We start from the raw sequence: 27,325 nt of genomic DNA, 5'->3' as shown, positions 1-27,325 counted from the left end.
ACCAATAGAAGACCACCAATAGAAGAAAGCAAATTACAAATAGAGACCCAATTGGACCATTACAGTTTCCATTCAAACCAATAGAGTTTCCTATATAACCATCAAAACCATTACAAATTTTGTGATGGTTTCTATTGTTTGTTTTTTTAGCAGGGATATATTGTACAGAGACATCAAGATGACATCATTCCTGGGAAGAAAGACAATAGACTTCATGTGGCGTGGCTGCCGCCTGAGAAAAGCAATGCATTCTGGTTAGAAAATTTGTCCGAATTTGACTGACTGCAGCTGCCTTACGATACTTGTCATAAAAGTACCGCAAGAGCAATACAAGACTAGCCGCCTATCAGGTGCTGGAGTTGCTCAAAAGCGGCTGCAAAACCTTGATGACGACACACTGTGTGAAGTTCACTCAGTCTCAGCTGTTCCAGCATCCCACAAACTCCCCAAACTCCAACTTTATCTTAGCTCTAAAGAATCATATCCTATATTTAGTCACTGTGGGGGTATATCAGAGCTTGAGCTGAAGCAGCTTCATCCAGCCCCTCATCAGTGGACAGCAACCCAAATAAGCTGAACCTAATATCTTAAGATTGTATGGGCAAACAAACTCGTTAAATTCTCTTTGGTCAGATTTTGTGATGACAAGGACATGTATTGAGTATTTTTTAGTAGACAAGTTCCTGTATTTCACCAATCTTGTTATTAAATATCTGATATTCAAACAAAAAACAAAACATTTTCACAAATTAATATTATGCTATCTAGGAAATATATATTAGTATTGTATAAGAGTAACAGTCTGGAAGAAAACATTCTGGTTAACCTATTAGCCTACTTATATTTGGAAAAAAATGTATGTATGTCTTCTTTGTCTAGTCACTGTTATCTAAGGTTGTGTTTTCGTTGCCTGTCTGCATGTTCCTGTGAAGTTAAGACTAGAGTATGTTTATTGTGATCTTCTGAGTCTTCCGCCTGTTCCTGGGTCACTGACCGTGACAGTAGAATGTCAATTTTCACTTTGCAAGTGTAATCTTTATGTGGCACATTACACAGGCCTTTACATTTTCACTCTGCCAGATAATTTTATTGCATAAATAACTAACACACTCAAAATTATTTATTATTTATTTAAACGTTTTTGAAATATACAGAGAATGGAGGAGCAGTGTTCACGTTGTGGTTGTGAGATTAGTAGGATGAGGTCCCATCCATTTCTCCCCTGAGAGAGAGAGAGAGAGAGAGAGAGAGAGAGAGAGACAATCAGTATCAAGACAATGATCAGTATATCACCTAAGATTTTAATATTCAATGGTTCAATTAGGAATTAATGGTTTAAACATGGCAAAGGACAATAAACATAAAGAAAATAAAAATATTATATATATATATATATATATATATATATATATATATATATATATATATATATATATATATATATATATATATATATATATATTCCATTAATGCACATTTTATTAGAATTAGCAACCGATTAACATAACCTGTTAAAATTCACAAATCATTTTGAAAGGAAAAAGGAGAGAAAAAAACAAGATTTACATGTAGATGCCACGTTCAGTCTTTTTTGCTTGTGTTTGATTTGTTCAGTTTCTCACCATTCCTTTGTTCCCATAGTTAGCTTTGTTAGTTAATTTGTCCCAGCTGTGTCTAGTTAATCATGTTTCTGTTCACTACTTAAGTTGCACCCTCACAGCCATTCTTTGTAGTCACTGTTATGTAAGGTTGTGGTGCCTGGTGCCTTCATGGTCCTGTGAAGTTAGATTGAAGTTTGTTATTGTGATTGAGTCTTCAGCCTGTTCCTGTGTAACCCATAGAGACAGATGATTCAACCTTAAATGGACTTGGAGATGACTGCTAGATATCCAACAAGATGGATGACATTTGGAGACATGTGGAGGAGTTTATTGAGTTGTCCCACCTGGTGAGCTGGAGCAATCAAATGCTCAATGCATGTTTTTGGGAGGGTATGGGTGATGAATTGTCACCTTCTTCCTCTTGAGAAATGCGATGTATCCCAGATTGACTTTTATTAACTATGTCCTCTGGTTTGATGGTTCTTCTTTGGTAGTTGACGCTGTTAATGAGGACTAATAGTAATATAATTCAGTCCTTTGGTAAAACCTCAGCACCCTTGACCTGCCTCTCCAAGGGTTCCATTCCCTCCAGGCCTCCCGTTCACCTCCGTAAGGGCAATTCATTTTTTCTTTCGCTCTTCAATCCCTAGTTTCAGTATCTTCAGCCAAGATGTCCACCGTCATGCCTGCTCCTGTCCACATCTAGCAGTGTCTAAGGCCCCGTCAACACGAAAGCCAGAGTTTCCCAGTCTGATTTTTTTTTTCTCATTTCAGGAAATATCTGCATACACGAGAGCAATGAAAACGACTCAAAACTATGTAGTATACATGCCAGGGCAGTGTGTGGCGCTGTAATTCTGCCACAGAAATACACTAAAAACGGAGAAGAAGTAGTGTGATGACATCATGAAATATACGGATTGGCTGTACATGCGAAAATGTACGTTTGTTGTTTTCAGATTTATCCACTCTGGGACCCGGTTTCAGAAAACATCAGATTCATGTTTCCAAAACGCCGGATCCGTATGGGTGAAACGCTGATACGGTACAAAATGTATACGTAAACAGCTAAAGGCGTCTCCGTGTGGATAGGGCCTAAGATCCCAGGTACCTGGCTCTGTGGCCCCTTGAACTTCTATGGCTTCCTGAACTGCCCAAGCCGCCATGGCTCCCTGAACATCCGTCGCTGACCTGGTCCCCGGAGCTTCAGGCACCTCTGTGGTGCCCTGAGCTACCTGGGCCACCATGGACTCTTGAACTTCCAGCACCATCCTGGAGACCATCCAGAACCAGCCAGGATCATCCTGCTCACCTGCTTGCTCACCTGCTTGTTATATATATATATATATATATATATATATATATATATATATATATATATATATATATATATATATATATATATATATATATATATATAATTTTATTTTTTTATCAGTAGCTTCTAAAAAACATAAATGTGCTATTAAGTGAAGTTTTATTAACTAATTTCGGGAGGAGAACATTCAGATAATTAAACCTAATTAAACAATGGAGCACGTCAGATAATCAAACCTAATTTACAAGGGGAGCACGTCAGATAATCAAACCTAATTAAACAAAAGTGGAGCACATTAAGCTAATCAACAATAAGAGGTGTACATGTACAACAGATTTACCTGCTCTCATTGACCACTTTTATTTTAGCATCCCTCCACCTCCTCACTTTAATTGTGCACGCCAAAGACGCATTATCTTTATTTAATTTTATGTAAGTGTGTACTTGTGAAAATGTGTAAAAAGAAGACATTAGTCCAACAAGTTGTTAGTTAATGGGTTAATCAGTTAAAATCTACATTTCTTATAGTTACCGATGAAATAAGCCATTAGCTCAAATCGGTCAGCACCAAAGAAGCACTTATCCTTCCCGTTCACATGACACACAATGAATGGAAGACCAAAGCACTGCAAAAATGGGGGAAAAATTTGTATAAGGATGTTTTTACCACAAAACATTTTAGTGTGAAAGAAAAATGGTACAGAGATGCAAGTAAAAGCACTGACCTTATACTCCAGGGCTTCCTGTGTGACACTCTTCAGCTTGTCTTTGATTGGCTGAGACTTGGTAAGAGTCAGAATTTCCTCCACCTCATTGCCCGAGAGACCTGCCCTTAATCCTGCCTGTGCAAAACAGAAAGACATTGGAGAACAATAAATTACCAGAGGATAATTTTTGTCTTCGATGGATATGACGATCTTCGTCTTAGTGCTAAAATATATAGTGAAATTTCCTTTAACCCTTTAACTGTCACCGTCCCACAGGTGGGACGCTTGGCGCTCTTTTTTTGATTGCCTTTTTTTCGTATCATATATTTTAGTAATTATCATAAATTAGGTATCATTCGAAAGCTTACGAACTCAAAATTCATCCTGTGAAAACCGTTTTGAAATCAGACGTTGCGTTACCATGGAAACGGTACTCTAATTTCTTCTAGCGGGTTCCTCCTCTAGTGGGCAGTGTCATGTTTCATATTACGAAATGTATTTTAACTACTTTATAATCAAAATCTTTTCTAATCTTGACAAAACACATATCATTGGAAAGGTCTGAGTCTCAAGGTTCCATATGTGGTGACTGTTTTGTGATGGAAGTGATATTTGGACAGAAATTTACAGGAAAATGCATTAAAAAAAACAATCAATGGAAATTGAATGACACCCGGTGGCTATTTTTGGTATAGCGCCAAAACAAAATCTCATGGGGACTTCAATTTTTGTGATATCAACTTCAAATTTGGAACACAACTTGGTTAGACATATGCCTTTGATTTTATAGTAATTTTAGAGTAAAACATTTTTTGTAAAATATATATTTTATATAAAATAAAAAATATTTAGTACTGTATTTTTCATTTTCAGTAAATTTAAACTTCCATAACTTTTTCATTCTTTCATATTTTGAAATGCTTTCACTTCAGCAATAATCTGCTGATTGTCTTCTTTAAATCAAGACCAAACTTAAGTCTATATTCCAAAACATTCTTGAATTACAGCCTTTTAAGTTTGGATAGTGCATTTTCATGACTATTCTCAAAAACGGGGGTGACAGTTAAAGGGTTAAAGATCGCCATGTACCAGTAATTTTTTTTATTTACTTTGAGTTAAATTCTAATCGTAGTTATATGATACCTCAGTGAGTGAGTCAGGAAGGGTAATGTGCTGATGAGTGCCCCAGATTCTTTTCCAGAGCTCTCTAGACACCCTCTCCACCAGCATATCTCCCTTTTTGTCCTTCTCTGCTACAACTGTCACAAAACGCATCGGAATCAAAGAGTCTAATATGGCAAGAGAAAAAAAGGAAAATAAAAATTATGTGATTCAATTTGAAAAACAAAAATATCCTGTTTTAGAGAGTAAAAACATCTCATTGGATGAGTTAAGTTCCAAAATTTAGCACAAGTTTACATTTGAACAAAATGTAGCATTAGCACTTAGCCTGGTTAAATCAGGCCATTCTCAGTAGTAACTGAGTTATGGTCTGGCAAAGCTTCATAGACAAATAATTTCGGACGTCGCTTAAATGCCTCTTGGTGCAATTGGATAGACCTAAAACCCATCAGAGCAATGACGATGACGTATGCAGAGCGACATAGAAACGTCTGAGACTCTGACAGCAATTCTCTGTTTGTGATTTCGAGGAAGATGGCTTCTGATGACTTTTGCCATTGTTGTAAAAGAAATATGATGATCACCGCCACTCCATCAACATTTTTGCCAAATTTGGAATACCTAATACCATCTCAGACCGACTGAAACGGAAACATCTAGGATTGACAGTCGAACAGAAGCTCTGATTGCATTTGCTCCCGTTGTAAGGCATTTTTATTTTGATTAGAATGCGATTTGCAATTTTTAAATAAATAAATAAATAAATAAATAAATAAATAAATAAATAAATAAATTATACTGCTGAGTCTTTGCAAAGTTGTCTCACAAACTTTATTAAAATTCAGTAATTTCAGATGTCTTAGAACATTTTCAGACTTGAGCATAATTATGCTTCTTATTTATTTACAATTTTTACATGACTACCAGATCTAGTCTAAGGAAATAAGCACAGAAAGGCCAGATACAGAGCTGCTGTGTGGTGTTAGCACATAATAATAATAATAATAATAATAATAATAATAATACATTTTATTTGTAACATTTTATATTAAACAAAATCTCAAAGTGCTAAATATTAAAACAATCAACAACAAAAACCAAATAAATAAATAAAAATCTTTTAGCAGAGCTTTTAATTGATTTGTTACTTTTCAGTTTTTTAAAATCAGCAATTTTTCAGTTTATATATATATATATATATATATATATATATATATATATATATATATATATATATATATATAAACTGAAAAATTGCTGATTTTAAAAAACTGAAAAGTAACAAATCAATTAAAAGCTCTGCTAAAAAGTGGGTTTTAAGACCACGTTTAAAAGCATCTACAGTCTGTGGGGTCCGCAAGTGGTCAGGGAGAGCATTCCACAGACTAGAGGCTGCTGAGCAGAAGGCCTGATATCCCTTAGTACGGACTTTGGTCCTGTGAGTCCTGAGAAGACAAGTCGAAACAGAGTGGAGGTTACGTGTGGATGTTTGTGTGTTGAGTTCCTTGAGATGGATGGGTACACTGGTGGCTGAGATGGTTGGATGCACTGGTGGGTTAGGAGGGAGATCTTATACTTGATCCTGAGCGAGACATGAAGCCAGGGATGTGATTTGAGAATGGGGGTGATATGTTCGTATTTGCGCACCCTCATGAGGATGCTAGCAGCGCTGTTCTGAATATACTGTAGCTTCTGGAGATTTTTGCCAGGAATGCCGATAAGGAGCACATTGCAGTAGTCCTGCCTGGAGGAGACAAAGACGTGGACAAGCTTCTCCACATCTGCCAGTGTTAGTATGGGATGAAGTTTGGCAATGTTTCTGAGGTGGAAGAAGCAGATCTTACAAAGATGTTTGATGTGAGCTTCAAAAGTGAGTTGCGATTCCATTCTGACCCCCAGGTTGGTGACTGATGTAGAAAGTGGAATGTCCTGATCAGAGAAAGCAATGCTGGTGATAACAGAATTCCGGACCTGAAGTGCACTGCTGACTAGGATTGCTTCAGTCTTAGAGCTGTTTACCTGCAGAAAGTCTTCAGTCTTTCTCAATAAGTCTTGCTTCATCCACGCCTTTATCTCATCCAGGCAAGTTATCAAAGTGGTTGGTGTGAGGTCAAGCAGAGGGAGATGAACTTGTCCTAAGGTAAAGTTGAGTGTCATCAGCATAGCAGTGAAAAGAAATCCCATGCCGGCTGATGAGACGGCCAAGGGGGAGCATGTAGAGGATGAACAGGGTGGGGCCAAGCACTTCTCTTGTTTGGCTTCTGAAAAAGAATGAGTTTGCGGTTTGAGGATGTGATTAATAGTGAAGAAAAGCTTCTAGGAGTTTCCAAGGTTATTGTTGATGATGCAAGAGTAGAACTGTGATTGCCTATGAACACTGAGTCCTGAGAGCTTGAGACACCACTCAAGTACACGCCCAAACGTCTTCATCCTCCGGAGTTCGCTGGTGTACCAGAGGGCTGAGTGTGAGAAGGTGACCATTCTAGTTTTAACAGGGGCGTGTAGATCTAGAATGTTGCTCAGAGATTGGTTGTAGAAGTCAACTGACTCCGTGACTGAGGAGAGATCAGTAGAGGAGAATTGCTGGAGGTCTATAGTTAGAGTATCTTGGATAATCTTTTTCAGGTTCCTGAAACAAATTTGAAGGGTATACTTGGTATGGGAAGAGGGGTGTGGCAGCTCCATTGATATGGCCTGGTGGTCAGACACATCCAGATCATACACCAAGGGGTTTCTAATATGAGGAGAGTTGGAAATGACCACGTCCAGAGTGTGCCCCCTAGAATGAGTGGGGACATCCACATGCTGTTGGAGAATGAGGAAGTCCAATAATTGAAGAAACTCATCTGCCAGGTTAATATTAATATTAAAAATTAAAATACTAAATATTAAAATGTTGGCAGAAGTAGAGCAGAGTTTTGAAAGAAACTCATGCATCTCAGTGATAAAAACAGAATTTGTTTTGGGGGGCCGATAAATAAGGAGTATTGTCAAAGATAAAGAGGTTTTACATTTAAAAGCAAGGTATTCAAATGATGACACTGCGGGCAAAGGGAGAAAAGACAGCTCCAATGTTTGTCTATGAATTACAGCTAAGCCACCACCACGTAGCGTGCTTTCTCTCTGTAACCAGAAGGACAGGAATCATTTTCTGTTGAGTAGACTGCAGGCTGATGCCATGTTTCCTTTAAGCACATAAGGTCTAAAAACATATCCATGATTTGGTTTTGGATGAAAGATGATTTATTTGTGAGGGACTTTGCATTAAAAAGTTATATTTTGAGCGTTGATGGGGTGGGGAATCTCATTATTGGCCATAATAAACTAAAATCCACTTAACGTTTTCTGTCATGCTCTGTGCTAAATGATCTCGCAGTGTTTTACATGCACTCCAGCTTAGATTGGTGAGATCTCGTGGTGTTTCCCCTGTAACCAAAACAGAGAGCAACACAGTTGTGATGACGCAGTAGATGTACGACAGTGGTCCAGATGGATGGTATGGCTGAAGCAGAGTGTTCGACAAGACGAGAGCCTCTATGGATGTAATACAGTCTGCGCAGAAGTCCAGTCCATATTCCTTAATGACCGCAATGCATGCTGGAATGGTGTGGTTGTTAAAATTTAGCAGCTGTTGAATGGAATATTTGAGCTTCATGACGGCCGCTTAAAGGTTTTGAATGGTGCTAGGCATTAGTCAAACACAGAGCTGGAATACTGTCAGGCACTGCAAGTATTCTGCTGTTTTGCTGCTGTTTTCATGTAAAGCCCGCCTGAACGTTTTTGATTGGTGCCACAATTTCGACGGATTAGAAATAGGCTTGAATGGGCTCTTTGCCAGACTACTTGCAAATATAATCTAAATTTGCCAGAAGTTGTCTGAGTTTTCCGAGTCTAAGTAGCACTAGCACTGTGCACGCCTTTGTAGGGGCCTCTAATGTCAGGGAAAAATCTTTTCCTGTTAAACAATTAATCAATCAATCAATAAAATCCCTAGAAACAGTGAAAAATTCCTTTTCTTTATGAAAAAAATACAAAAAGTATGGCTTGCATGGCACATAATCGTTAGTGTCATTAGTGCCATTGCAGTGAAAGAGTGGTTTGGATACCTATCTCATAATCAGGTTTTGGTTGTAACATAGGGACCTCAAAGTACTGAGACAGCAGCGTCAGATCTGAGATCATGTACAGAAGCTTATTAGGGATCACTCCAGGGGGCCGGTTACCTAAGAAAAGAACAAACTTGATATAAAAAAAATCTATAAAAAAAACACAATACAGTTGACAAATGTACGCTACAAATTCTACTTCCAATTTTAGATTATTTCTCCCAGTAGCTTCGTGAGTCTTTTTTTTTTTAAATAGAGTGATTCATTATAAAAGAGTGATTCATTATAGAGTGATTCATTATAAAAGAGATATATAAAATACATTTACCATCTGGAATATCTAAAAACCTATGATCATTAATGTGACATACGCATGCACATTTTGTAGTTTTGTAGTGATTATGACATTTCCCCATTACCTGAGCCGCGTATGACTCCGCCTAAATAGACTGGCTTCAATTTGAGGTCGATGTTCCAAACATTTCTATAGCGAAACAGCACCTTAAAACACAAAATCAAAAACCACATTAAAATATCTTGAGTAGATTGAATTTAAATTATCCATGTTAATGGTGAAAAAGATTACACACCTCAAATGCCAGCCAGGAGTAAGGAGAGGCAACATCATAGTATAACTTGACCATTTTTCTGGAACTGAGCATCTGTAATGAACAAGCACATTATAACATTGGCAAACATGCTAACCTATTAATGTTAGCCAGTTTCATTTTTCCTGTATTCCTGTATTCCTTTTTTCCATGTATGAGGTGGGATGCTTCAGATTCTATAGAACATTTGATTGGAGAAGCTGAATATGTACCCGGAACTTCATTTAGACCCTAGTTCCTATGGTCAATACACACCGAGAACCACCCCAAAGTTCCTAGTTCCTGGGGAAAGTTCCTGCTGTGGAAACGGTGCTTCTGTAACTCAGAATAAACATAGTTTGTGCATCTTTTTGCCAGAGCAACAAAAAAAATGCTAAAAAAACTTTAAGTTATGCTTTTTTTCTCCTCCGAACACCTTTCCTCAAAATCGTTCTCCTTTCACTTTGTTTTTTCGCAGTGCCGATGCCCATCCTGCCGAACATTTACATTTACATTTATGCATTTGGCAGACGCTTTTATCCAAAGCGACTTACATTGCATTTTTAAGGTACACATTTCACAGTTTTTTGTCAATTCTTGCTTTCCCTGGGAATCGAACCCATGACATTGGCGTTGCTAACGCCACGCTCTACTAGTTGAGCTACAGGAAAACGCTACAGCCATGCAACCACCCCCTGTTGCCAGCAACATCAGAGCACAGATCCTTGCTTCAGACATCGATTTTTCTTCTGTTCTATCTTTACTCTCTCCCTCCGTCTCAAATCGCCAAATCACCTGCCATGATTTTGCAGTCAGCCTCAAAAATCCAGGATCAAATAATTAATCACACATTCTTTCCTTTTCTGAATGTTCTAATGTTTTCAGCCGTTACATTTGAATACGTTTAATAGAAAAATTTGCACTGCACTTCCCCACAGGAAGATAATTGCAGAGCTTGCGTTATTGTATGGAGGGACTCACCTTTATACTTATTATAAGCTGTTCTCAGCCAATTGAGCCATCTGCATAGCCCAGTGGAACCAGTGCCCTACTGGAGTGCTTTAGACACAGAATTACACAACAGGGTGTTCCTAGGCTGCTGTAACATCTCCTTTGCAGTCTGCAGATCTGTTTCTTACTCCATCACAGGTTGTCCCTTGCTTAACCCTTTAATTCTCCCCTGCCCAGGTTCACCACAAGCAAAATCTACTAGGTATGTGCCATGTATAGTAAACATCAATTTCAACGATTCAGCCATCGATTCCTAAAGAAGAAAAAACACCTTCTCGTCCAATAATCAAGTTTGCAAAAACTTTAACTCAGGATGATGCTTGCGGTGATGTTGTCATTACCTGCACATTCACAGGTATTGTGGCGGCGCTCATGCCCGTACAATTTGCCCTGTAAAAAGATCTGAAAATAAAGATTTTAAAAATCTCCAATGAATATTTCTCATTTGTCTACTGAATTGTCTACTGATACTTTCTTTACTGACTATTTACTGTCTGGTCTCAAGCACGGTTTCAAACCTCCCTATGCAAAGTATCATATGTGACAATCTCAGTCCGTTCTCGCTGAGCCTGACACAGTTGATATTCAAATTAATAAAGAAATCGAATCAGGCTTTATGATCGGTCCTTTTAACACTTCACTCTCCCTTTCAAGTGTTTCCGCTTGAGGAATTTTCTCGCCATTACCACAACATTGACCAAGCTATCACCTTGATTAAAGACAAGGGTCGCTGTGCTTGGCTTGCAAAATTCAATCACTTCTGCATTCAGATTTTTGACATACTATCAGAAGCCATAGATACTTTCCAGGATCTACTCAGTTCCCTACATAATCCACTTGCTAGATTTCCTAATCATCTCACCACCCCACTCCATCCCAGCTGCGCATCTTCTCACAGTCCAAAAGGTCTTCACTGAGCTCGGGATTCCAATCGCCCAAGACAAAATCATGGGCCCAGCCACATCCATTACATTTTTGGGTATTAACTTGGATACAGTTATCTTCCAGGCCTCACTGCCCAAGGAAAAAAATCGTAAGGATAATTCTGGTCACATCCACCCTCCTAGAAAGTCCAAACTATTCTAAACATGAGCCACTTAAACATCGGATTGCGCATCATCCCACAAGGCCACCTTTTCATCTCACATCTCTCCCTCTTATCTCTCAGTTTATAGAACTTGGGTGGCAGTGGCTCAGTGGTTCATGTAGATTGTCTACAAACCAGAAGGTTGGTGGTTGGATACCCAGTTCCCCCTTCATGAACAAGACACCTAACCTCAGCTGCTCCCGATGAGCTGGATGGCACCATGCATGGCTGATATCGCCATCGGTGTATGAATGAGAGAGTGAATGGGTGAATGTGAGGCAACATGTAAAGCACTTTGGATGGCCATGTGTATGTTAAAAGTGCTATATAAATGCAGTCCATTTACCATCACGGCCTGTCTTTTTCTATAATAATCTGGGTTCTCTCCCTGTGGGCCTTCAACTGTTTACCGGCACTGCTCCTTCCATCGGTTTTGGGGATTTTACAGCCAGCTGTCAGACTCATTGCAGTCACTAACATCCTCAGTGCTGTTTGAGTTGCATCTTCTAGTCGTAGCAGCAGTCATGAGGAGGACAAAATGGTCCACTAACAGCATCATAGTGCACTGTGACAGCAAAGCATTGCATTAACAAAGGCTGTTCACATTCTCCAGCACTAATGCCTCTCCTGAGACACCGTATTTAGATACCCAGGACTACTTTGTATTTTCTAGCCTGTGATCAATTCATCATAACCGTACAACATGTTTCTGGGTCCAAAAATCAATAGTTGACTGTCTCTTTTTTGCTTTCCAAAAATTCAGGCTGCTGGCACCAGAGGTGGATCCATTCCCAACCCCAGTATCTCACTCTTCAGAGTTTTTATATGCCCATAAACCACCCATTGAAACCCCTCCTTGACACCTCTCTTAATTCCATTCTTTAAGCCGTTTTCTCCAGAACCCACCAATCCTACCTAATTCCATGGTAAGCAGAGAAAAATCAGTAAAATTCAGATTGTATGTGGAGTGAAAAGACTTAAAGGAACTCGCCGACTTTTTGGGACTTGTTCCCATATCCCCCAGAATAAGACAAGGCCATACATACCATTCTCATCTCCTTATTCACCTTATTCCCCAGAATTACACAAGTACCATTATCATCTCCTTATTCACCATATCCCCCAGAATTAGACAAGTCCGTACATACCATTCTCATCTCCATGCATGCCATAACTCTGTCTGATGCACCCACCACTAGCCTAGCTTAGCACAAAGACTGGAGGTAAACAGCTCCATCTAGCCTACTGCACAATAAGTGACATTGCACGTTTTTTAAATGTTTTTCACATTAAGGAAAATGGTTCTGTTATGAACTGTTTATCGTAAAAGTTATTTGGGGAACTAAACATGTTTCTTCACTTTATAGATGTATCTAAAGATGTTCCGTATATAGATCAGAGGTGAAAACTCTTATTCATGCTACTTTGAAAGTATTTTTTAATAAATTCTCTTTTAAGTTTACTTTTGGTAAGAGTAATTTTTGGCAAAATTATGACCATCTGAATGTCTCAACAGAAATCGAGACTCATCAGACCAGGCAACATTTTTTCAGTCTTCAACTGTCCAATTTTGGTGAGCTTGTGCAAATTGTAGCCTCTTTTTCTTATTTGTAGTGGAGATGAGTGATACCCGATGGAGTCTTCTGCTGTTGTAGACCATCCGCCTCAAGGTTGTGCGTGTTGTGGCTTCACAAATGCTTTGCTGCATACCTCGGTTGTAACGAGTGGTTATTTCAGTCAAAGTTGCTCTTCTATCAGCTTGAATCAGTCGGCTCATTCTCCTCTGATCCCTAGCATCAAAAAGGGCCTTTTCGCCCACGGGACTGACATATACTGAATGTTTTTCCCTTTTCACACCATTCTTTGTAAACCTTAGAAATGTTTGTGTGTGAAAATCCCATTATAACTGAGCAGATTGTGAAATACTCAGACCGGCCCGTCTGGCACCAACAACCATGCCATGCTCAAAATTGCTTAAATCACCAATTTCTTTCCCATTCTGACATTCAGTTTGGAGTTAAGGATATTTTATTTTTATTTTAAAAGGAAAGAGCATGGAAAAAGTGTTAGCTATTTATGTTTTATGCCTGACCCAGCCACAGTCACCAGAAAAAAAATTATTCAGTCATGAACCTCTACCTCTCTTTCCATCAGTGTTTTTTTAATATTCAAAATAGCCAACAAAAAGTCAGTTCTATCAGCCCAGACAGAGGCAGGGGATGGGAGCAGGAGACAAAGTGATGTTAAACATTAACAGGGCCTTTTTTTTTCCTTACAAAAAAAAATTCATTTTGTAATGCAGAATTCCTGTATTATCTGTTTAAAGACAACTACAATTTCAGGATCCCATCAAGACTTTTAGAGAAGTATCATCTCTGTGGGAATAACCGATGTAGAGAAAAGTGTGCAACTGTTAAACATGTATATGTGGATTTATCTGCTTTGTGACTATCCCCTTGTTGAAAAGTAAAAACAACAACAACAAAAAATGATATATATATATATATATTTGTTTTCATCCTGGAAAATAAGTTTAAAAAAAATATAAAAACAAAAGAGTTTATTACTGGCCCAAAACAATCATCGTTGGTTTGCATAAACTTTTTATCTTACAATTTTTAAAAAAATGTCACAAGTTTACATAATTGTGAGCTATAAAGTCAAAATTCTGAATTCTTTATATCTTTATAAGTTTATATCTTGCAACTCTTACTTTTCATAAATGTGAGATTAAACTCGTAATTGCGAGTTATAAAGTCCAATTCGGAGGAAAAAAAAAACTTTTTGTGAGAAAATCGCAAAATTCAGAATGGCGAGATAAAAAGTCTCAATTACCTTTAAAAAATGTTATTCTGTGGAAGAAACAAGCTTCCTAAGGCATAATGTATGATTAAGAGCTCGTATTAAAAACTGATTTTATGGAAAACTGTATGCCTTTTAAAGACTTGGAGAGCAATATATTACTTTAGGGTGTGGTCCTTGTCTTTTATTCTTGCTTTAGTAAAATTTAAAATGTTCTGGGAAAAGTCCTGGAAAATGATTGCTGAAAAAGAGTGGGAACCCTGCAAAGTATCTTTTTCATTTAAACATTCCCAAACAAGTGAACAACATTCTCTAAAATGTATTTATCTTGCTTTGGCAGTTATATACAATAATTTTAAGCAATGCATATTTACACTCAGTGCACTCGATTCTTGATTGGCATGACTTTTGATATGACCAATGTACTGTGTTGGTGTGCATCTAAAGCTGATGCAAATTCCTGGTTGGAACATTTCGACCTGTCCCCTTGGCTAAAATCTGAATCACATGCTAGCATGCTGCATGTATTTCTGTCATATTTGTATGGCAGAAATAGAGTAGGCTTAATGCTAATGTGCTGTTTTAAATTGAATAAAACCATGAAACGCAATAAAGTAAAGATTAGACACATAGATTCAAAGAAATATCTATTACATATACATAAACACGTACTGCAAAGAGAAATAACTTAGGTGTTAATAAATTGCTGAAATCTGCGGCAGCAAAATATTTTTTTTAAAATGCAGCTTTATTGTTTATGAAACTGTTTTATTTATTTATCTTTGCAAATATGTGGTATCACACATATAAGAATGGTGCTTGAAATGAAATTGGTGTTCTTGAATATGTCCTTAAATCTGCTGTTCATAAAAGAGCGAGAGTGGCTGATGTGATGCGAATGTTTACCTGCATTTGGTTACAGCGTTCACAGTTGAAAACAGGAATATTCTAACATGCATCTCCTCAACTTACCCTTAGTTTCGTCCTCTTCTTCTGTTTCTCCTTCTGATTCTGTTTAACGGCGGTTGTCAGACCTAATGGATTTCTGCCACCTACTAGACTGGAGTGAGAACCGTCAGTGTTGGATAATATGGACTAGGGGCTATATATAATATTGGGTGGGGGGTGTTGAAGGAACAATCCAACGCTCTCCATTGACTTTGTATTGCATCCTTGTCATTTTGGACTTAAAACAAAAAACAATGTCTAAAAGCTGATATGTGACAAGGTGTGCAGCAAACAAGCTAAAAAACACAGAACTAAGTTTTAATAAGCTGTTGACCAAAAAACGAGCGTTTAAGGAGAAAAAAGTGGATACGGTCAATAAGAAGTGAAGCTTCCGCAGGAAGAAAGGGTAAATTTTGGGATCCTGACACCTACACTCTAAAAATGGCTGGGTTAAAAACAACCCAATTGGCAACCCAGAGCTGGGTAAATATTGGACAGAACACATGCTGGGTTAAATTAACCCAGTGGCATTTTAACCCAGCAGGTTGGGCTGTTGAGAAAACCCAAAACGTAGTCAATTTTTTTTACCATTAATGGATTCGCTATTGTGGGTTATTCTTGCTGGGTTGTTCTTAAAAAAAATCTCCTGTGCATTAGCCTACTGTAAAACTAGACAATCATGAAAGAACAAATGAAGAATGCATTTTTAGACTGTTAAAGCAATCATTTTTATTGCTTGACAAATTGTACAACACACAAATGTGTTAAAATTGGCAACAATGACAACTACAAACCTAATATATTCTGTCAATTTATTCACGTTTGTAAAGAAGTGGCTGAGAATGGGTTTGAATCCATGTGCAGAAGTTTTAATAGGAAAACAAGCCACAGGAATATCCAAAAGGCAGTAGTCGAGAGGCAGACAGAATGGTCAAACACAATAAACAATCCAAACAGGCAAACAAATCCAAAGTGTAGTCCAGAAACAATGATCAAGATAAACAGGCAATTGGTCAAACGTAAGGCAAACAGACAATGGATAAACGCTCAGTAAGGCAGTAAGACTGGCAATACTTCGCAAGGTCTGTTTGGCCATGCCACGCTTAAAATGGCTGCCAAACAGGAAGTGACTGTAGAGTGAGCAAAGACAGTGGCACACAGTCAGAATTCAGGTGAGGGCTCCATCTGCTGGCGTGGCATTACAGAACCCCCCCTCCTAGGAGTGCCTCCTGGCGCTTTACGTGGACGTCCCCGTGGTCGTGGTGCTGGCCGATCAGGTCTGGCTCGATGAAAGTCCTCAATGAGAGATGGGTCTAAGATGTCGGGGGCAGCTACCAAGGATCTCTCCTCAGGCCCATTGCCCTCCCAATCTACCAAGTATTGGATCTGACCCCCTCTGCGCCTTGAATCTAGCAACTCTTTTACGTTATATGCTGGTGATCCATCTACATCCAGTGGTGGCGGTGGCTCTTGGCCCTCGGCATTGGGGTCAGGGTCCGGGTGGATCGGTTTGAGGAGCGAGACATGGGAGGAGGGAGAAATACGATAATGAGCAGGAAGTTCAAGCTGGTACGTGACTTCATTAATCTGTCTGAGAATCTTGAATGGGCCAACATACTTGGGGCTGAGCTTCCTGCTTGGTAGCCGCAGCTTGAGGTCCTTTGTGGAGAGCCAGAGCTGTTGTCCGGGTTGGTAGGGAGGGTGTGAGCGATGCCGTCTGTTGGCCTGGGGCTCCTGTGTTCGGAAGGCTCTCTGTAAACGGACATGGGCACTGTCCCACACTCTCTCACTATGCCTGATCTTGTCATCCACAGCAGGGACTGATGAGGGTTCACCAGACCACGGGAACAAGGGGGGTATCCTAAGACACATTGGAAAGGAGTCATGCCAGTGGAAGAGTGAGTCAAGGAGTTTTGGGCATATTCAGCCCATGGGAGGAATTCCACCCAGCGATGTTGTTCACGACTGCAATAACTTCTAAGTTATCTGCCAAGCTCTTGGTTTAGGCGTTCCACCTGTCCATTAGATTGCGGGTGATACCCTGAGGTGAGGCTTACGTTGATATCCAGGTGTCTGCAAAAGGCTCTCCAAACCTGAGATGTGAATTGGGTTCCTCTGTCAGTGACAATATCATCTGGGATGCCATAGATCCGAAAGACATGATGAAATAGGGCTTGTGCTGTCTCCATGGCTGTAGGGAGACCTTTTAGTGGAACTAGGCGGCAGGACTTAGAGAAGCGATCGATGATGACCAGGATAGTCGTGAAACCATTTGAGAGGGGCAGGTCAGTGACGAAGTCTATGGACAAATGTGACCAAGGACGGTAAGGAGTTGGAAGTGGTTGGAGGAGGCCTGAGGGTAACTCCTTAGGGGTCTTAGACTGTGCACAGACCTGGCAGGACAAAGATTGTTACATCTTTAATAATTGATGGCCACCAGAAGGAATTTTGTAGGAGACGGAGTGTATGAGAAATTCCAGGTTGACCTGAGCTTAGAGCTGTGTGGACCCATTGCATGACCTTTTGATGAAGAGTTTGTGGTACATAATGTTTGTTTGGAAGACAGTTGACAGGCGGTGGTTCTTGTTGATGGGCTCGCTGGATCTCTTCCATTAGGTCCCAAGAAATTGGGGCTATAATGACTGTTCGAGGAAGAATAGATTCAGGTGAGACATTTTCCGCAGGAGGATCATGGCGTCTGGACAGAGCATCCACCTTACTATTCTTACTGCCTGGTCTTAATGTGACTGTATGTGACTGTAAAATGGAAGCGAGTAAAGAAAAGAGACCAGCGAGCTTGACGAAGGTTCAGGCGTTTGGCACTCTTAATGTATTCCAGATTTTTGTGATCTGTGATAACCTGAAAGGGATGAATGGCCCCCTCCAGCCAATGTCTCCACTCTTCAATAGCTGCCTTCATTGATAACAGTTCCTTATTTCATACATCATAGTTACGCTCGGCTGAAGTCAGTTTTCTTGAGAAAAACGCACAGGGGTAGAGTTTGCTTGGCTGGCCGTGACATTGTGAGAGTACGGCTCCAATTCCACAATCTGAGGCATCGACTTCAACCACGAAAGGAATATTGGGATCAGGATGCTTGAGAATGGGAGCTGTGGTAAACCTGTCCTTGAGCTTAGTGAAAGCCCTGGTGGCTTCTCCGGACCATTTAAGCTTAGCAGGTTTTCCTTTCAAAAGGGATGTCAGTGGAGAAGCAATCAGATTGTAATTTCTAATGAAGCGTCTGTAGAAATTTGCGAAGCCTAGGAATCTCTGCAGTTCCTTTATTGTGGTAGGTCGGGGCCATTCAGTGACTGCTTGGACTTTGGCTTCATCCATCTTTACGCCTTGGTGGCTTATGCGATATCCCAAGAAGCTTGTTTGTTTAACATGAAACTCGCACTTCTCAGCCTTAACATACAGCTGGTTCTCCAATAGACGTGTCAGCACTGTCTTGACATGGTTAATGTGGTCGGCTTCACATGTCATCAAGATATGCCACTACATACTGGTTCAAGAGATCACGAAATATCTCATTGATGAAGCCCTGAAAAACTGCAGGAATATTGGCAAGTCCATAGAGCATGACCAGATATTCATAGTGCCCCCTAGTGGTGAGGAAGGCCGTCTTCCATTCATCCCCTTCACGAATTCTAATCAAATTATATGCACTTCTGAGATCAAATTTTGTGTAGATTTTGACTTCACGCAGTTGTTCCAGGGCCCCAGGAACCAGTGGAAGAGGGTAAGGGAACTTGACTGTGACGTTATACAATCCTCTGTAGTCAATACAGGGGCGTAAGCCTCCATCCTTCTTCTCTACAAAGAAGAATCCTGCAGCAGCTGGGGAAGTGGATGGGCGAATAAACCCAAAGGTCAGGGCTTCTTCTATATACTCCTCCATAGCTTGAGTTTCACTGCGGGACAAAGAATACACTTGCTTTTAGGGGGCATGGCGCCGGACAACAGATCAATGGCACAGTCCCATTGTCGATGAGGTGGGAGTTGTGTGGCTTTAGTTTTGCTAAACACTTCGGCAAGGTCATTATAACAGTCTGGAATCCTTGTGGTTTGCTTGGTGTCAGGGCTTTCAATACTTTTGGTAAAACATGGCGGGACTACATTCAAGTGCATGCAATGGTTAAGGCAAAATTGAGACCAATGAGTCAGCTCACCATAATGCCAGGAGATAACTGAATCATGGACAGATAACCAGGGAAAGCCAAGGATGATGTAATGCCTAGGTGAGTCAATGACGTAGAAAGAGATAGCCTCTTGATGGAATAACCCACTACTGAGTAATCCCAGCTCCAATGGGTGCATTGTTAACAACACTGATCTTGATAGGTGGTTTACAGGGCTGAGTAGGAATGTTGAATTTTGTGATGAGGTCCTTGTGAATAAGGTTCAAGGCTGCTCCAGAGTCAATCAGCGCTGTTACAATCGACAGAGATATTTTCAGTAGCTAATCAAACAGGAAAAGTAAATGATTTTATAGGAAGGAAAGAAAATTGGTCAATATTTACCCGGATGGCAGTCTTGGTTGTTCTCCTGGGCTTGTGAGGGCATTTCATGTTAATGTGGTTTGCTTCCCCACAGTAATAGCAAAGGTTGAGCTTCCGTCTTCGAATTCTCTCTTCCTCAAAGAGTCTGGAGAAGCCCAGTTGCATTGGTTCTTGACTTGGCTTTGACTCAGGTATCGTGGTGAGCTGAGGAACATGGTGAAACTGATGTGTGGTAGGAGTGCTTGACTGTGACCATCGAGCAGACCTCTTCTTAGGAGCATTTCTCATCAGGTTGTCAATTCTGATTGCAAGTGTCACATACTCAGAAAATGAAGAATTTTCACCCTTGCAGGCCAATTCAGTTTGTAGATCCAGATTCATACTTTGTTGAAACACAGCCTTAAAATGACACATCGTTCCATCCGCTTTGTGCTGCAAGCGTTCTGAATTCAATAGCGTTCTCTGCAGTGGTACAACTGCCCTGAGACATTTGAAGCAGCTGAGTTGATACATTCTTTCCCCCTGCGGGATACTCAAACACAACTCGTAGCTGACGAAAAAAGTAATCATATGAAGTTCTAAAACTCAAATCAGTATCCCATACCGCTGCAGCCCAATCGATTGCTTTACCAGAGAGAAGTGTCATCAGGAAAGCACATTTTTTCCCATCAGAATTAAATTTGTCCTGCTGGTTATCAAAAAAGATCTCCACTTGGCGAATAAACCCTCTGCACTGTTCATCTGAACCATCAAACTTATCAGGCATTGAAAAACTTACTGTTTGTGGCATGGGTGAAGGAAGCGATCGAATGTAGTGGATCAGATATTCATTAGCTGAGTGAAGTTTGTCGAGTTGTTCCTGGTATCCTTTAAGTACTTCGTTTTGATAAGCAAAAGCCGCTTGCAGCTCAGAAACTTCTGCTGGGTTCATTGGTGGCAAAGTATTCTGTAAAGAAGAAGCTGAGGCTGGGTTTGAATCCATGTGCAGAAGTTTTAATAGGAAAACAAGCCACAGGAATATCCAAAAGGCAGTAGTCGAGAGTAGTGATGGGACATCTGAAGCGAGGCTCCAGAGCGTGTGTCGAGCAAAAAGGGTGAATGCCCCGGGGCTTCCAGATGAAGCCCCGATTCAAGGCTTGTATCGTTTACGTGAAAATCACGTGACGATGACAAACGAGGCCTCGTTTTCTGTTGAATACGTCATTGCTTCATTCTGAGTATCGCTTTCGGATAAAAGTGGTTCGAAACCTCGCGCCTCTTGTGGGGTTTGCAGTAGGCATTTGCATTGGTGTTGAGGTGTTGGTTGTATGTAGTAGCGATATCATTATATATCATAGCTGTATTATATATTATATTACATTATACTTAGTTCAGTAGATTATTAGAGTAAATTAGCCTAGTTGTAATACCTATACTATGTAATTATAATATATATATATATATATATATATATATATATATATATATATATATATATATAGCCTATATTGTATGTGTGTGAGAGCAGACTATATATATATAGGCCTATATATATATGTATGTGAAATGAGAATGTATGTGTGTGAGAGTACCAGAATGAATTATGGCTTGTACGGCCCCTCATATTTTAGTAGTAGGCCTAGTGTTATTATTATATATATATATATATATATATATATATATATATATATATATATATATATATATATATATATATATATATATATTATTGCTATTATTATTATTAATAATATTATTATAAGACTAGACTGTATTAGGGAAAGCTTTTCCCATCCCTGTTGCAGTTTGCTGTTCCACAATTCCAGTCCCATAAGCACTGCACTCACAATAATTTATTTACAATCATTCTGGGCATTCACTCATCACTAACCCAAAGAACTACTGAATAGTTGAACACAAAGTTGTGTGTTTGTGTGAGTTGTGTGTGCATAGGCAGAGTAAAATACTTTAATAATACACAGGCAATAGAAAAAGGGTGTGCCCACACTATGACAATTTGGTTGCTCAGGATGAATAGATTTGTGTGCGATGCATTGCTTTGCACAGCAGGTGTCACTAGGGAGCACACTGTTTCATGAGGCTTCAGGTAAATGAACCTTTTGGTGAAGCAATGGGCTGGAAAGCCTCAGTGGTTCAGGAAGCCTCATTTGGCCATCACTAGTCGAGAGGCAGACAGAATGGTCAAACACAATAAACAATCCAAACATGCAAACAAGTCCAAAGGGTAGTCCAGAAACAATGATCAAGATAAACAGGCAATTGGTCAAACGCAAGCCAAACAGACAATGGATAAACGCTCAGTAAGGCAGTAAGACTGGCAATACTTTGACCATGCTACGCTTAAAATGGCTGCCAAACAGGAAGTGACTGTAGAGTGAGCAGAGACAGTGGCACACAGTCAGAATTCAGGTGAGGGCTCCCTCTGCTGGCGTGGCATTACAACGTTTAAATAAAACTTTTGACGGGTTGCTGTGACTTTTCAGTCTCTGTGTTTATGATATGACACGCGCCCCCGTCATTCACACAGAGACGCAAAACATGGAAGAGTAAAATTTAAATAGTATTTAATATACACAGACACTCGTATATATTCGGCTACAGTCTGGAGCCCTGCGTGACGCGACTGAACACAGCTGCGGGACCGAATATAGTCTACTTGTGAGTCGATGCTATACAGATACTATCGTCACATTTTTAACATTTCAGTATGTACTTGGTACCGAAGTACCGGTAGTTGTGACATCACTACATACAACCATGTTTCATTTTCGTAAGGGGATCATGGTTCTGTGTAATCACAAACTGTATTAATCTATCGTCTCAAATGCCTACCTAAATTAACACGAGTCAGTACATTGCATCGGATTCTGAGGTAAAACTTTTGTCGTTTTAACATCATGAATTGTTGCCGCGATAAATTGAGATTATTATATTGAGATTATGTACATGAGCTATAAAAACTACACTAATTGCAGAAATGTTATTAGAAATGAGACGGGTACAGTTATCAGTGAGTTACTTGGCTAATTTACAAGGTCATAGTGAAGAGCATCCTACATTCGAAGCCTTAGAGCCATGTTGGGAAGAAGAGAGGAGAAAAAACGAAAAGCTTTGGATGGACAGTGGTACAGAAAGCAACAGAATTTAAAATTGATCAGTTAAATGTCTGTCCAACTGTACCGCTACCAGTAATAAAACCTTGGTTAGCAGAGACTACTGTACATTTAACTTTGTTAGAAAAGAAAAATAAGGATATGGAATGTAATTCATATAATGTCCAGACATATATTAATGAGTATTACAACTATGTTCAGATATACACGGATGCATCAATGAGTTCAGATAATAAAATAGGAGTAGCATTCATTGTTCCAGAATTTCATTTATCTGTAGGGAAAAGGATCAGTGATGAATTATCTGTTTATACAGGGGAAAAGATTGCAATTATTAGCAACACAGTGGATAGAGGAGATATGACCAGTGAAATCAATAATTTGTTCAGACTCAAGTTCATCATTGGCTAGCTGCATTATAGTCACTCAGAAAGTAGACCAGACATTTTATAGAAATACAGCACACATTATACAGAATTCATATGATGGGTCTCACAGTGTTTTTTTTATGGGTTCCAACTCATATTGGTGTTCAAGGAAATAAAATGGCAGACAAGGAAGCCATTAAAAACAAAGACATTAGTTTATCAATTAATCTGAGTAAGAATGAAATCAAGAGTATTATTAAGAAAAGGTTGAAGGAAAGATGGCAAAAGCAATGGGATCAGGAGAAGAAAGGTCGATGGTTTTACAGGATTCAATGGAAAGTAGGAGAGATGAGATAATAATATCAAGGATGAGATTTGGACACACAAGTCTAAATAGCACACTTTATAAAGTGGCCCCGCAAAAAAAGAAGTGGTATTTAAGGGCCCCACAAAAGCTTAGCCCAGGGCCCCGCAACGGCTTAACACGGCCCTGGCGGTAATACACCATTTCGTTGTTTGTCAACAACCAATAGAATTGAAAAAGAAGAAGCTTTCTCCTCCAGTGGGCGTAGTTCTCAGTGTAATATTTTTTATTTTACGGTCTATGCACACTGTCTAATTAACTTTTATGTCTTTAAACGCTCGTTTTTTGGGTCAGCAGCTATTAAACACTTCTGGGTTTATGGGTCTGGGTTTTGTAGCTTGTTTTCTGTACACCTTGTCACATATCAGCTTTTAGACATTGTTAGTTTTTTTTTTGTTATAAGTCAGAAAAAACAAGGAGGCCGCTTCCCACAGTAGAAAGTCAATGGAGACGGTTGGTTTGTCGGTATGTATGAATTAGCATGTTTGCTAACATGTGTTAACACATTGCTAACATGAATTAACATGTTGCTAACATTAACATGTTGAATTAGCATGTTTATCTCTTTGCTAATATGAATTAGCATGTTGCTGGCCAGTGTTAAATTTGACAGCGAATTTAGTTTTAGTCATAGTCGTTTGACTAAAATGCCATTTAGTTTGTCATATTTTAGTCATCTGAATTGTTTTTATCAACTAAATCTACAGTAGATTTAGTAGAAGAATCGAATGGGTTCAGTTACATTTACATTCAATCATTTAGCAGAAGCTTTTATCCAAAGCGACTTACAAAAAGGGGAGAGCAATAGAAGCAACGAAACAAACAAGGCCAACAACTTGTAAGAGCTGTAAGAAGTCTCAGTTAATCAGCACAGTACACAGTTTTTTTTTTTTTGTGGTTTTTTTGGACAAACAAACAAAAATGAATGGATAGTTAAGTGCTATTCTTTATTTGTCAGGTGCAATTGGAAGAGATGGTCTTAAGATGTTTTTTAAAAATGGCTACAGACTCGGCAGCACGAATTGAGATCGGCAGGTCATTCCACCAGGTGGGAACAGTCCAGGAAAATGTCTGTGAGAGCGATTTCATGCCTCTTTGGGATGGAACCACGAGGCATCGCTCACTCGCAGAACGCAAGCTTCTGGAGGGTGTGTAAGTCTGAACAAGTGAGTTAAGGTATATTGGTGCAGAGCCAGTGGTTGTTTTGTAGGCGAGAACTAGTGCCTTGAATTGGATGCGAGCAGCCATTGGCAACCAGTGCAGTCTGATGAAGAGAGGCGTAACATGAGCTCTCTTCGGTTCATTAAAGACCACTCTCGCCGCTGCATTCTGGATCAGCTGCAAGGGTTTGATAGTGCATGCTGGAAGCCCAGCCAGAAGAGCATTACAATAGTCCAGTCTGGAGAGAACAAGAGCTGTGCAGCCTGTTCTGATAGGAAGGGTCTAATCTTTCTAATGTTGTATAAGGCAAATCTGCAGGACCGAGCTGTTGCAGTAATGTGGTCGGTGAGGTTTAACTGGTCATCAATCACAACTCCAAGGTTCCTGGCTGTCTTGGATGGAGTTATGGTTGATGAACCAAGCTGAATGGAGAAATTTTGATGAAGTGCTGGGTTGGTTGAGAAAACAAGTAATTCTGTCTTTGCAAGATTGAGTTGAAGGTGATGCTCCTTCATCCAGTCAGAAATGTCTGTCAGACAGGCAGCGATACGAACACTGACTGACTGTAGGATCATCGGGTTGAAATGAGAAGTAGAGTTGAGTGTCATCAGCATAGCAGTGATAGGAGAAGCCGTGTTTCTGAATGACAGAGCCTAATGATGACATGTAGATGGAGAAGAGAAGTGGTCCAAGCACTGAGCCCTGGGGAACCCCAGTAGCTAGATGATGTGACTTAGACACTTCACCTCTCCATGACACCCTGTAGGACCTACCAGAGAAGTAAGACCTGAAGATCCTGAAATCCCCATCTTTCCCCAACTGTGTCAAAAGCAGCATACAGATCCAGCAGGATGAGCACTGAGGATTTGGAAGCTGCTTTTGCCAGTCTCAGTGCCTCAGTTACCGAGAGCAAGGCAGTCTCAGTCGAATGGCTGCTTTTGAAGCCAGATTGGTTGTTGTCCAGGAGGTTGTTCTGTTCAAGAAACACAGAGAGTTGATTGAACACAACTCGCTCAAGTGTCTTTGCAATGAAAGGCAGAAGGGATACCGGTCTGTAGTTTTCTAAAAGTGCTGGATTCAGAGAGGGTTTCTTAAGCACTGGGGTTACCCGAGCCTGCTTAAATGCTGTGGGAAAGGTTCCTGTGTGAAGAGAAGTGTTGACAATGTGAGTGAGTGCAGGAGTGATTGAAGAAGAAATGGCCTGATGGAGGTGAGTGGGTATAGGATCAAGTGGACAGGTAGTAGGGTGATTTGAAAGGATGAGTTTAGAAATATCTGCCTCAGAGAGCGGAGAGAAGGATAGAAGCGTGTTTGTGTTAGTTGTTGAGATGTGCGTGTCAGTTTGTGGTGAGGAGAACTGGTTGCTGATGAGAGATGTTTTGTTTGTGAAAAATGATGCAAAGTCATCAGCTGTAAGAGTTGATGAAGGAGGGGGAGGAGGAGGACAAAGGAGAGAGGAGAATGTTTTAAAGAGTGTGCGAGAGTCAGAGCAATTGTTGATTTTGTTGTGGTAGTATGTTGTATTAGCAGTGGAGACATTTGTAGAGAAAGAAGAGAGAAGAGACTGATACAAGGTAAGGTCAGTATTGTTTTTAGATTTCCGCCATTTCCTCTCTTCCGCCCTGAGTCCAGAGCGATGTTCACGGAGAACATCAGACAGCCAGGGGGCAGATGGGGTGGGGCGGGATGGTCTGGATGAAAGGGGGCAAAAACTGTCTAAGGAGGATGTTAGAGTGGAGCAAAGAGTGTCAGTAGCACTGTTAGCATTCAGTGCTGAGAACTGAGCAGGTGGAGGGAGTGAATATGAAACCATAGTGGATAGGCGAGAGGGAGAGAGTGAGCGTAGATTACGCCGAAAGCTAATCTGTGTAGGAGTGCGTGTTGTATCAGGAGTCAGTATGAGGTTAAGAGTGATAAGAAAGTGGTCTGAGGTGTGTAATGGAGTAACTGAAGTGTTGTCCGTGGAGCAGTTGCGTGTGTAGACGAGGTCTAATTGGTTACCTGATTTGTGAGTAGCCGTAGTAGATACTAACTTAAGGTCAAATGAAGTCAGTAGAGTGCTGAAGTCTGTGGCCAGGTGTTTATCAAGATGGATTTTGAAGTCACCAAGCAGAATCAGTGGAGTGCCATCCTCAGGGAAGCTAGAAAGTAACACATCCAACTCCCACAACGTTACAGAGGTGACCTGGAGGACGATAGACCACTACCACATAGATTTTAACAGGATGAGCAATAGTGATTGAGTCAGTGGCGCCACCAGGGGGTGGCCAGGGGTGGCCACGGCCACCCCTGGCCAACCCCTGGCCACCCCACTGGCCACCCCGCTGGCCATGGCGTAGGTCTGGGGGGACGCTAGGTACTAGTCCCAATCAATATGTAGAATAAGCAAAATGACGCGTCCCGTATCAAACCAATACGGACGCGATGCACAAGATTGCGTTTTAGCGGCGCTTTGCTGCTGCCATAGCGACGGAGTCTCGAGAACATGCGCTGGAAACTTGCGCGTTTTTTTAAAAACATGTCGAGC

The 27,325-nt window shown here is 40.2% G+C and overlaps 1 protein-coding gene across 1 annotated transcript; it reads right to left on the bottom strand.

Annotated features, from left to right (window-relative positions):
• Positions 1-1,114: 1,114 nt before the first annotated feature.
• Positions 1,115-15,408, bottom strand: LOC137083666 (glutathione S-transferase kappa 1-like). The gene is made up of 8 exons (XM_067449608.1): positions 15,314-15,408; positions 9,445-9,516; positions 9,274-9,355; positions 8,855-8,971; positions 4,770-4,915; positions 3,645-3,761; positions 3,452-3,545; positions 1,115-1,222 (listed from the first exon to the last, which is right to left on the bottom strand). The coding sequence occupies exons 2-8, from the start codon at positions 9,514-9,516 to the stop codon at positions 1,173-1,175; spliced, it is 678 nt and encodes a 225-aa protein (XP_067305709.1). The 5' UTR covers positions 15,314-15,408; the 3' UTR covers positions 1,115-1,172.
• Between the last annotated feature and the right edge of the window lie 11,917 nt (positions 15,409-27,325).

Source organism: Pseudorasbora parva, chromosome 7 (genome assembly GCF_024679245.1).
Source record: "Pseudorasbora parva isolate DD20220531a chromosome 7, ASM2467924v1, whole genome shotgun sequence".
Taxonomy (NCBI): domain Eukaryota; kingdom Metazoa; phylum Chordata; class Actinopteri; order Cypriniformes; family Gobionidae; genus Pseudorasbora; species Pseudorasbora parva.
Note: the sequence above shows the minus strand (reverse complement) of the source record. Positions and strands in the feature narration are given on the sequence as shown.